Genomic DNA, 13,313 nt, shown 5'->3' on the forward strand with positions numbered 1-13,313 from the left:
TTGGATGCACAGGAGCTCAGCAAAGCGGATGTTGTTGTCTTTGCGGGGTTCAAAGTTGGCAAGATGGCGTCGAGTGGTGGGGAGCTTGGGGGCTCATTCGACCATCACTTGCAGAGGGCGGTATGCGACACGCGAGCCAAATATCGGGAGGGCAGACGGCCTCGCGCTGTCAAGGTAAAGTGATTTTGGTTCCATTCGCCAACATCGGTAGCTTTATTTGAGCGTTAGCTCCGCATTCTTAGCCTATGTAAATAAAGACAAGGATGCTGTCATAACACGTCTCTCATTGGAGATGGTTGTAAGGAACCGAGAGGCAGGGAGGCACCAAAGATTGTCCCGACTCTTTTGATCAACCACTAGAACATCATGTCTATGAGAGCAGGGCTTTGTTTTGTTCTTTGTATTTCACGTGCTTACAACAGTGCATGGCACATGGTAAATATTCAGTAAATATTTGTTGAGTGAATGTTCCCATTAACGTGAACCGTTTTAACGATTCAACGTCTGGAAAAAGGTCGACTGAAGGTAGTCTGGGTAGAGACCCTCACACGTGGGACTAGTTATTTTTTATGTAGGAAGAGTGGCAAATTTAAAAATTTTGTATATTTTCTGAGAACTGGGTTAAACAGAATAGTTTTTATTTTCAAAGCCCTGTTCTTAAAAATAGGGACAGATTTGCCCTAGGCTTATTTGTGAAATACGTTTGATGAATCTGCATTTCTTTTAGGTATACACAATCAATTTGGAATCTCGGTACTTAATAATACAAGGAGTTCCTGCAGTGGGAGCGATGAAGGAATTAGTTGAGCGATTTGCTTTATATGGTGCAATTGAACAGTATAATGCTCTAGATGAATACCCAGCAGAAGAATTTACAGAAGTTTATCTTATTAAATTTCTGAATTTACAAAGTGCAAGGTAATACGCATGTTAAGTGGTGTCTCGTTTTCTCCATCCCCATTGCTATCAGTCTGGCCCCAGGCTTCCCTCATTGTACCTGAATTACCCAGTAATGTAACATAGCTATATTTATCTTATCTTCCTCCAGGCTTTAAAAAGATTAACCTTATCAAAACTATTTCCATCATGTCATTCCTATGCTTAACAATTACCTGTTGTGTAGTATGGTAGATGAAAAATTGGGTTTGGAGTAAGTTTTCCAGTCTCCTGCTTACTAGCTTCATGACCTTGCACAAGTTATTTAATCTTTTTAAACCTGTTTTTCCTCCTTCTGTAAAACCCGTCTGGTAAAAGGACTCCCTTTTGAGGTTGTATTAGGATGAAATGAAGTGGTCCATTTGAGGACTTAACATAGTATCTCCCATTCAGAATGCAATAAATTTCAGCTATTGAGGTTCTTATTTTTATAGCCCTACATAAATTGTCCCCATCTTATGTAGCCTGTTGAATAATACAAACTCTCATTCCAGTAAGGCTGAAGTGTGAAATGCCGTATCCATTTTTTTAACTCCTCTTCTTGTCACTAGTCTGCTCCACAAACCATCCTTTCCTGGTTATTTCAATTAATATTTTCTTGTCTGTGCTACCAGTAGCACTTGTAGTCTTCCACAAAAGCACATGATTTTATGGGGTCATGTGTTTTTCTTATATGCAATCTCACTTCTCCAACCAGCTTTCCAGTTCCCAGTGGTTAGGGAACCGTATTTTCTAAAGCTATGACTCAGTACACTGAGCTCTGGAGTTAGACATCTGGATTTGAATCCTAGCTCTACCAAACCAATTGTGTGACCTTGGTCAAGTTATATAACCTCCCTGTGCCTCAGTTTCATTGTTGGGTTGTTGTGAAGTGTTAATTCATGTAAAGCAAGTACTTAGAACATGGCACATGATAAACTCTCAGTAAATATTTCTTATTATTATACCTGGGCACAGAAAAAGTACTTAAGTATTTATTGTAGTAGGGCCTAGCCAGACACAGATGTTCAATAAGTATCTGTTGAGTGAATACCATCCTTCTTGTTTTCTCATTGCCAGTTTGCCACATATCCAATATTTCTTAAATTATTCAAGTTATAAAAAAATATATTTTTTTCTGTGACTAACTGGATTTATATTTTTAATTATTAACTTTTAATGTATGAATACCAATTTAGGAACACATGCTGAAAAGGCTAAATTGGCATGAACTAACTTCTCGAGGGCCATTTAGCTTATCACATAGAAAATCTCTATTTCATGGCCACACATTGTGTACCTCAGGCCAGCCTAAATTGGTTAAACGGAGCCTGGATATGTGTGGATGGCTTAGCTCAATATTTTTTAACACTATTGGGAAAAGGAGAAGAAAGGCACTAAAGTATTACCACAATACTGGATCACTAGGTTCCATACCACCCACAAGCAGTACATTTTAACTGAATTCCGAAATCATAGGATGTATATACACATAGCAAAAGTTAGACTTTGCTCTTTAGATCAATCTTGTATACTAGTCAAGCTTTCATCTTAAGTAAATATAGATTAATAAACCATGCTATCATGTATTTCTGTTTAGGACAGCCAAGAGGAAAATGGATGAACAGAGTTTCTTTGGTGGATTGCTTCATGTGTGCTATGCTCCAGAATTTGAGACCATTGAAGAAACTAGAAAAAAATTACAAGAGAGAAAGGCTTATATAATGAGAACTACTAAAAGTAAAGGTATGGAAAGCCTGATATTAAACACCTCCTATGTGTCAGACACTCTGCTGTCATGGAGTTCCCAGTCTAGTGGAAGGAGAAGCAAGAAAATGATTACACTATCCAATATTGTTCAGGGTTCTATGCAGCACTTTAAGAAATCTGGATAGGAAGGGAGAAATGTTGGTTTGTGGAAGACTTCCTACAGGATGTGATGGTGACTGAGTTTTGATGAGTCAGTAGACATTAGCGAAAAGGGGGAAGGAAGAGATGGAAAGGTGAGCCAGGCAGCATGTTTAAAGGCTAAGAGAGATCAATGAGTATCTTGAACATAAGGAACTAAGTAGTACAGGATAACCAAAGCACGGGGGCTTTGGTGAGAGATAAGACTGAAAAAGCAAACAGGAAGTGAATCATGAGGGCTTTGTGTCCTATGCTGAGGAATTAAGACTTTGAGGTGAAGGCAGTGAGAAGCAATTATAATTTGCAGACCAGTGACCAACTACTAATCATCATGGACAGTTTCTGCCAGTAGACAGTTTCTGCCAGTAGATGGCCAAATGCCCTATGTGCCGAACTGAATTTCCCCAGAAGCAAATTCCAAGTGCCTGGAATGGAGTCATGGGATCTGGTACCTAGATTGTAGGATTCGAGAAGTCAGAATTCTCTTAATTTGTGTGATTTGAAATCTGAGGCTCAAATTACCACATTTCAATCTGTTAGTTGAAAGCAAAGTCATTGTCCATACGGCTAATCAATATAATGAGTTTATGGCTGATTGAAGGAGTAGTATGTGACACTAGTGAAGAGAGAAATGAATGGGCAAGAAGAAAGGTGGGAAGATCCTTGGAAAACTTATTTGGAAATCTGAGGAGAGCTGTTGAGAGTCCCTGGTCATTTTTAGACACCGAACTATAAATTATGGGATATGTTTAAAAAAAAAAACAGCATAAAGAAAACTTGTATGTGTGTGTGTGGCAAAGGAAATTACAAATATTAGGGTGGAAAAAGCTTTGAGATTATCTGACCTATAACCTATTTTTTTTATAAGTGAGGAAACTAAAGCTCAGATAGTTTTGGCTAGCCTATATCTCTAGAGTAAATTAGGGACAAAATAGGGATTAAAACCCAAGTCTTTGGATTCTCTGTCCAGAGCTTATTTTTTTTAACTGCTTTGTTAATCGAAGTGTTGGGGATAGAAGCCTAGCATTATCTTTATTCTTGCTCCCTTTCCTCTTAACACCCTTTTGCCCTGTACTGATCTCAGAATTATTCTGTTGCTCCAGCTTTGAGTGGCAGCATGATATTTAACTTGTTATTTTGAAATAATTTCACACCTACAGGAGAGTTGCAAAAATAATACAGAAGCCGAAACAGGGAACTCCAATATTTCCTCTACTCTCATTCCCAGATTGGTGAACTTTTTTTTTTGTACTATTTTTTTTTTTATTAAGATTGTTCACATACCAGACAATTATCCAAAGATCCAAAGTATACAATCAATTGCCCATGGTACCATCATACAGCTGTGCATCCATCACAATTAATTTTTTTTACAGTTTTTAGAACATTTTCATTACTCCAGAAAAGAAATAAAGACAAAAAAAGGAAACTCAAATCCTCCCATACCCCTAACCCTCCCCTGCCATTATTGATTCATAGTATTGGTATAGTACATTTGTTATTGTTGATGAAAGAACGTTAAAATACTACTAACTGTAGTATATAGTTTGCAATAGGTATTTTTTTTCCTATATGCCCCTCTATTATTGACTTCTAGTTATAGTGTTATGCATTTGTTCTAGTTCATGAAAGAGATTTCTAATATTTGTACAGTTAATCACAGACATCGTCCACCACAAGATTCACTATTTTACACATTCCCATCTTTTAACCTCCAGCTTGCCTTCTGGTGACATACGTGACTCTGAGCTTCCCCTTTCCACCACATTCACACGCCATTCAGCACTGTTAGTTATTCTCACAATGTACTACCGTCACCTCTGTCCATTTCCAAACGTTTTTAAATTCACCCTAGTTGAACATTCTGCTCATAAGCAACCACTCCCTATTCTTCAGCCTTGTTCTATATCCTGGTAACTTATATTTCATGTCTTTGAGTTTACATATTATAATTAGTTCATATCAGTAAGACCCTGCAATATTTGTCCTTATGTGTCTTGTCTTATTTCACTCAATATAGTACCCTCAGGGTTTCCTCATCAACCCAGTTTTTTTAAGATGGTTTTGTTTACACACCATACATTCCATCCTAAGTAAACAATTGATGGTTCCCTCACCATACATTCCGTCCTAAGTAAACAATTGATGGTTCCCTGTATAGTCACGTATTTATGTATTCACCACCATCACCACTATCTATATAAGAATTTCTCCAGAAAGGAGGAGGAAGAGTCAAAGGGTGGAGAGATAAAAGAAAAACAAAAAAGAAAGGAAAAAAAACAAGAAAAAAATGACAGCTAGGAAGCAACAAAAGGAAAGATAGCATTAAACTAAAGTAGAATAAAGAGTCAGACAACATCACCAATGCCAAGAAGTCCCATACCCCTCCCTTATGTCTCCCTCTTATATGCATTTAGCTTCAGTACATTGCCTTTGTTACATTAAAGGAAGCATAATACAATGTTTCTGTTAATTATAGTTTAGTTTTCATTGATTTATTCCTCTTTCAACCATATTCACAGTCATCTTTGTTCAGTGTACTTACATTGCTGTGCTACTGTCACCCAAAATTGTGTTGTAAACCTCTCACTCCTGTCTTTTCCTTTCTGTCTGCAGTGCTTCCTTTAGTATTTCCTGTAGAGCAGGTATCTTGTTCACAAACTCTCTCATTGTCTGTTTGTCAGAGAATATTTTAAGCTCTTCCTCATATTTGAAGGACCGTTTTGCCAGATATAGGATTCTTGGTTGGTGGTTTTTCTCTTTCAGTATCTTAAATATATCACCCCACTTCCTTCTTACCTCCATGGTTTCTACTGAGAAATCTGCACATAGTCTTATCAAGCTTACTTTGTATGTGATGGATTGCTTTTCTCTTGCTGCTTTCAGGATTCTCTTTTTGACTTTTGATAATCCGCTTATTAAGTGTCTTGGCATAGGCCTATTCGGATCTATTCTGTTTGGGGTACACTGCGATTCTTGGATCTGTAATTTTTTTCATAAGAGATGGGAAATTTTCATTGATTATTTCATTATTGCTTCTGTCCCTTTCCCTTCTCTTCTTCTGGGACACCTATGACACGTACATTCATGTGTTTCATGTTGTCATTCAGTTCCCTGAGATGTTGCTCCTATTTTTCCATTCTTTTCCCTATCTGTTCTTTCGTGTGTCGGCTTTCAGGTATCTTGTTCTCCAGTTTTTGAGTGTTTTTTTCTGCCTGTTGAGATCTGCTGTTGTATGTCTGAGTTGTGTCTTTCACCTCTTGTGTTGTGCCTTTCATTTCCATAGATTCTGCCAGTTGTTTTTTTGAACCTTCAATTTCTACCTTCTCTATGCCCAGTGTTTTCATATATGCCTCATCGCTTTTGCCATGTCTTCCCTAAGCTTTTTGAATTGATTTAGCATTAGTTGTTTCAATTCCTGTATCTCAGTTGATGTGTAAGTTTGTTCCTTTGACTGGGCCTTAATTTCATTTTCCTTAGTATAGGTTGTAGTTTTCTGTTGTCTAGGCATCTGGTTTCCTTGGTTACCCCAAGCAGGTTATCCCAGACCAGAATGGGCTCAGGTCTCAGCAGGAGGCAATAGTATCCAGTTTCCATGAGGGTGTGTCTTAGAGGTTTGGCACACCCTCTGAGGCCTCAAGCCACTGTGCTTTTCTCCCCAGCAGGTGTCGCCTGTCAGCCTGTAGCTCCAGGCTGGTGTAAGGACGTATGGCCCGTGGCTATTTTCCCCTAGTCTCGGGTCTGGTTCTGAAAGGAAGGCAGGTAGTAGAGCTTGGTACCACCTTCTTCCTCTCAGGGAAGATACACTCCCTAGGGAGAGGTCATTTGCATTTGAATAGTCTCTGGCTCTGCTATCTCCATCCTTGTCTGGGTCAGAGCACTGTGAACTGAAAATGGCTGAGACTTTCTCCACTGAGCTGAAAAAGGGACAGACAGCCCCCATTCAGAGCCAGTCTGCAGTCCCCCTCAGTTTAATCTGTCGGCTAGAGACAGCACCTGGTCCTCTGGGCTCCCCCTCACTCCCAGAGAGGTCCTCTGTCTCTTCCAGGTCAGTTGTCACCAGAAGCCTCTGTCTGCTTGCTGGGGATTCGTACCTTGTATTGAGCAGTCCATGTTTGTTCATTAAAACCTGAGTTGGGGGGAGGCGGGGCAAGATGGAAGACTGGTGAGCTGTATGTTTTAGTTACTCCTCCAGGAAAGTAGGTAGAAAGCCAGGAACTGCGTAGACTGGACACCACAGAGCAATCTGTCTTTGGGCATACTTCATACAACACTCATGAAAATGTTGAACTGCTGAGATCAGCGAAATCTGTAAGTTTTTGCGGCCAGGGGACCCGCGCCCCTCCCTGCCAGGCTCAGTCCCGTGGGAGGAGGGGCTGTCAGCTCCGGGAAGGAGAAGGGAGAACTGCAGTGGCTGCTCTTATCGGAAACTCATTCTACTGATCCAGACTCCAACCATAGATAGACAGAGACCAGACACCAGAGAATCTGTGAGCAGCCAGCCCAGCAGAGAGGAGACAGGCATAGAAAAAAAAAAACAACACGAAAAACTCCAAAATAAAAGCAGAGGATTTTTAGAGTTCTGGTGAACACAGAAAGGGGAAGGGCGGAGCTCAGGCCCTAAGGCGCATATGCAAATCCTGAAGAAAAGCCGTTCTCTCTGCCCTGTGGAGCTTTCCTTAATGGCCCTGGTTGCTTTCTCTCTTAGCATTTCAATAACCCATTAGATCTCTGAGGAGGACCCTTTTTTTTTTTTTTTTTTTTTAATTCTTTTTTCTTTTTCTAAAACAATTACTCTAAGAAGCCCAATACAGAAAGCTTCAAAGACTTTCAATTTGGGCACGTCAAGTCAAGAGCAGAACTAAGAGAGCTCTGAGACAAAAGGCAATAATTCAGTGGCTGAGAAAATTCACTAAACACCACAACTTCCCAAGAAAACGGGGGTGTCCGCTCACAGCCACCATCCTGGTGGACAGGAAACACTCCTGCCCATCGCCAGCCCCATACCCCAGAGCTGCCCCAGACAACCCAGTGTGACGGAAGGGCTTCAAATAACAGGCACACACCACAAAACTGGGCGTGGACATTAGCCTTCCCTGCAACCTCAGCTGATTGTCCCAGAGTTGGGAAGGTGGAGCAGTGTGAATTAACAAAGCCCCATTCAGCCATCATTTGAGCAGACTGGGAGCCTCCCTACACAGCCCAGCAGCCCAGAACTGCCCTGAGGGGACGGCACTCACCTGTGACATAGCACAGTCATCCCTCAACAGAGGACCCGGGGTGCACAGCCTGGAAAAGGGGCCCACTTGCAAGTCTCAGGAGCCATACGCCAATACCAAGGACTTGTGGGTCAGTGGCAGAGACAAACTGTGGCAGGACTGAACTGAAGGATTAGACTATTGCACCAGCTTTAAAACTCTAGGATCACCAGGGAGATTTGATTGTTAGGGCCACCCCCCCTCCCCGACTGCCCAGAAACACGCCCCACATACAGGGCAGGCAACACCAACTACACACGCAAGCTTGGTACACCAATTGGGCCCCACAAGACTCACTCCCCCACTCACCAAAAAGGCTAAGCAGGGGAGAACTGGCTTGTGGAGAACAGGTGGCTCGTGGACGCCACCTGCTGGTTAGTTAGAGAAAGTGTACTCCACGAAGCTGTAGATCTGATAAATTAGAGATAAGGACTTCAATAGGTCTACAAACCCTAAAAGAACCCTATCAAGTTCAGCAAATGCCACGAGGCCAAAAACAACAGAAAATTATAAAGCATATGAAAAAACCAGACGATATGGATAACCCAAGCCCAAGCACCCAAATCAAAAGACCAGAAGAGACACAGCACCTAGAGCAGCTACTCAAAGAACTAAAGATGAACAATGAGACCATAGTACGGGATATGAAGGAAATCAAGAAGACTCTAGAAGAGCATAAAGAAGACATTGCAAGACTAAATAAAAAAATGGATGATCTTATGGAAATTAAAGAAACTGTTGACCAAATTAAAAAGATTCTGGACACTCATAATACAAGACTAGAGGAAGTTGAACAACGAATCAGTGACCTGGAAGATGACAGAATGGAAAATGAAAGCATAAAAGAAAGAATGGGGAAAAAAATTGAAAAAATCGAAATGGACCTCAGGGATATGATAGATAATATGAAACGTCCAAATATAAGACTCATTGGTGTCCGAGAAGGGGAAGAAAAGGGTAAAGGTCTAGGAAGAGTATTCAAAGAAATTGTTGGGGAAAACTTCCCAAATCTTCTAAACAACATAAATACACAAATCATAAATGCTCAGCGAACTCCAAATAGAATAAATCCAAATAAACCCACTCCAAGACATATACTGATCACACTGTCAAACACAGAAGAGAAGGAGCAAGTTCTGAAAGCAGCAAGAGAAAAGCAATTCACCACATACAAAGGAAACAGCATAAGACTAAGTAGTGACTACTCAGCAGCCACCATGGAGGCGAGAAGGCAGTGGCACGATATATTTAAAATTCTGAGTGAGAAAAATTTCCAGCCAAGAATACTTTATCCAGCAAAGCTCTCCTTCAAATTTGAGGGAGAGCTTAAATTTTTCACAGACAAACAAATGCTGAGAGAATTTGCTAACAAGAGACCTGCCCTACTGGAGATACTAAAGGGAGCCTTACAGACAGAGAAACAAAGAAAGGACACAGAGACTTGGAGAAAGGTTCAGTACTAAAGAGATTCGGTATGGGTACAATAAAGGATATTAATAGAGAGAGGGGAAAAATATGGCAAACATAAACCAAAGGATAAGATGGCTGATTCAAGAAATGCCTTCACGGTTATAACGTTGAATGTAAATGGATTAAACTCCCCAATTAAAAGATATAGATTCGCAGAATGGATCAAAAAAAATGAACCATCAATATGTTGCATACAAGAGACTCATCTTAGACATAGGGACACAAAGAAACTGAAAGTGAAAGGATGGAAAAAAATATTTCATGCAAGCTACAGCCAAAAGAAAGCAGGTGTAGCAATATTAATCTCAGATAAAATAGACTTCAAATGCAGGGATGTTTTGAGAGACAAAGAAGGCCACTACATACTAATAAAAGGGGCAATTCAGCAAGAAGAAATAACAATCGTAAATGTCTATGCACCCAATCAAGGTGCCACAAAATACATGAGAGAAACACTGGCAAAACTAAAGGAAGCAATTGATGTTTCCACAATAATTGTGGGAGACTTCAACACATCACTCTCTCCTATAGATAGATCAACCAGACAGAAGACCAATAAGGAAATTGAAAACCTAAACAATCTGATAAATGAATTAGATTTAACAGACATCTACAGGACATTACATCCCAAATCACCAGGATACACATACTTTTCTAGTGCTCACGGAACTTTCTCCAGAATAGATCATATGCTGGGACATAAAACAAGCCTCAATAAATTTAAAAAGATTGAAATTATTCAAAGCACATTCTCTGACCACAATGGAATACAATTAGAAGTCAATAACCATCAGAGACTTAGAAAATTCACAAATACCTGGAGGTTAAACAACACACTCCTAAACAATCAGTGGGTTAAAGAAGAAATAGCAAGAGAAATTGCTAAATATATAGAGACGAACGAAAATGAGAACACAACATACCAAAACCTATGGGATGCAGCAAAAGCAGTGCTAAGGGGGAAATTTATAGCACTAAACGCATATATTAAAAAGGAAGAAAGAGCCAAAATCAAAGAACTAATGGATCAACTGAAGAAGCTAGAAAATGAACAGCAAACCAATCCTAAACCAAGTACAAGAAAAGAAATAACAAGGATTAAAGCAGAAATAAATGACATAGAGAACAAAAAAACAATAGAGAGGATAAATATCACCAAAAGTTGGTTCTTTGAGAAGATCAACAAGACTGACAAGCCCCTAGCTAGACTGACAAAATCAAAACGAGAGAAGACCCATATAAACAAAATAATGAATGAAAAAGGTGACATAACTGCAGATCCTGAAGAAATTAAAAAAATTATAAGAGGATATTATGAACAACTGTATGGCAATAAACTGGAAAATGTAGAAGAAATGGACAATTTCCTGGAAACATATGAACAACCTAGACTGACCAGAGAAGAAATAGAAGAACTCAACCAACCCATCACAAGCAAAGAGATCCAATCAGTCATCAAAAATCTTCCCACAAATAAATGCCCAGGGCCAGATGGCTTCACAGGGGAATTCTACCAAACTTTCCAGAAAGAACTGACACCAATCTTACTCAAACTCTTTCAAAACATTGAAGAAAAGGGAACACTACCTAACTCATTTTATGAAGCTAACATCAATCTAATACCAAAACCAGGCAAAGATGCTCCAAAAAGAAAACTACCGGCCAATCTCCCTAATGAATATAGATGCAAAAATCCTCAACAAAATACTTGCAATTCGAATCCAAAGACACATTAAAAAAATCATACACCATGACCAAGTGGGGTTCATTCCAGGCATGCAAGGATGGTTCAACATAAGAAAAACAATCAATGTATTACAACACATTAAAAACTCGGAAGGGGAAAATCAATTGATCATCTCAATAGATGCTGAAAAAGCATTTGACAAAATCCAACATCCATTTTTCATAAAAACAGTTCAAAAGGTAGGAATTGAAGGAAACTTCCTCAACATGATAAAGAGCATATATGAAAAACCCACAGCCAGCATAGTACTCAATGGTGAGAGACTGAAAGCCTTCCCTCTAAGATCAGGAACAAGACAAGGATGCCCGCTGTCACCACTGTTATTCAACATTGTGCTGGAAGTGCTAGCCAGGGCAATCCGGCAAGACAAAGAAATAAAAGGCATCCAAATTGGAAAAGAAGAAGTAAAACTGTCATTGTTTGCAGACGATATGATCTTATATCTAGAAAACCCTGAGAAATCGACGATACAGCTACTAGAGCTAATAAACAAATTTAGCAAAGTAGCGGGATACAAGATTAATGCACATAAGTCAGTAATGTTTCTATATGCTAGAAATGAACAAACTGAAGAGACACTCAAGAAAAAGATACCATTTTCAATAGCAACTAAAAAAATCAAGTACCTAGGAATAAACTTAACTAAAGATGTAAAAGACCTATACAAAGAAAACTACATAACTCTACTAAAAGAAATAGAAGGGGACCTTAAAAGATGGAAAAATATTCCATGTTCATGGATAGGAAGGCTAAATGTCATTAAGATGTCAATTCTACCCAAACTCATCTACAGATTCAATGCAATCCCAATCAAAATTCCAACAACCTACTTTGCAGACTTGGAAAAGCTAGTTATCAAATTTATTTGGAAAGGGAAGATGCCTCGAATTGCTAAAGACACTCTAAAAAAGAAAAACGAAGTGGGAGGACTTACACTCCCTGACTTTGAAGCTTATTATAAAGCCACAGTTGCCAAAACAGCATGGTACTGGCACAAAGATAGACATATAGATCAATGGAATCGAATTGAGAATTCAGAGATAGACCCTCAGATCTATGGCCGACTGATCTTTGATAAGGCCCCCAAAGTCACTGAACTGAGCCATAATGGTCTTTTCAACAAATGGGGCTGGAAGAGTTGGATATCCATATCCAAAAGAATGAAAGAGGACCCCTACCTCACCCCCTACACAAAAATTAACTCAAAATGGACCAAAGATCTCAATATAAAAGAAAGTACCATAAAACTCCTAGAAGATAATGTAGGAAAACATCTTCAAGACCTTGTATTAGGCGGCCACTTCCTAGACTTTACACCAAAAGCACAAGCAACAAAAGAGAAAATAGATAAATGGGAACTCCTCAAGCTTAGAAGTTTCTGCACCTCAAAGGAATTTCTCAAAAAGGTAAAGAGGCAGCCAACTGAATGGGAAAAAATTTTGGGAAACCATGTATCTGACAAAAGACTGATATCTTGCATATACAAAGAAATCCTACAACTCAATGACAGTAGTACAGACAGCCCAATTATAAAATGGGCAAAAGATATGAAAAGACAGTTCTCTGAAGAGGAAATACAAATGGCCAAGAAACACATGAAAAAATGTTCAGCTTCACTAGCTATTAGAGAGATGCAAATTAAAACCACAATGAGATACCATCTAACACCGGTTAGAATGGCTGCCATTAAACAAACAGGAAACTACAAATGCTGGAGGGGATGTGGAGAAATTGGAACTCTTATTCACTGTTGGTGGGACTGTATAATGGTTCAGCCACTCTGGAAGTCAGTCTGGCAGTTCCTTAGAAAACTAGATATAGAGCTACCATTCTATCCGGCAATTGCACTTCTCGGTATATACCCGGAAGATCGGAAAGCAGTGACACGAACAGATATCTGCACGCCAATGTTCATAGCAGCATTATTCACAATTGCCAAGAGATGGAAACAACCCAAATGTCCTTCAGCAGATGAGTGGATAAATAAAATGTGGTATATACACACGATGGAATAC

General features: G+C 39.5%; 1 protein-coding gene across 3 annotated transcripts in view; it reads left to right on the forward strand.

Moving 5' to 3' along the window:
* The window catches only part of RBM48 (RNA binding motif protein 48), a 20,392-nt gene continuing 7,079 nt past the window's right edge, over nt 1-13,313 (forward strand). Inside the window, exons 1-3 of one of the 3 annotated variants that reach the window (XM_037836660.1) lie at nt 1-174; nt 728-918; nt 2,516-2,661. In XM_037836660.1, coding sequence (XP_037692588.1) covers nt 64-174; nt 728-918; nt 2,516-2,661 — 448 coding nt within the window. In that variant the 5' untranslated portion in view covers nt 1-63. Of the gene's footprint in view, nt 175-727; nt 919-2,515; nt 2,662-13,313 lie in introns of those variants that run through there. The other 2 variants (XM_037836661.1, XM_037836663.1) reach the window with 2 other exon arrangements.

The sequence above is a fragment of the Choloepus didactylus genome, chromosome 5 (assembly GCF_015220235.1).
Source record: "Choloepus didactylus isolate mChoDid1 chromosome 5, mChoDid1.pri, whole genome shotgun sequence".
Classification (NCBI taxonomy): Eukaryota; Metazoa; Chordata; class Mammalia; order Pilosa; family Megalonychidae; genus Choloepus; species Choloepus didactylus.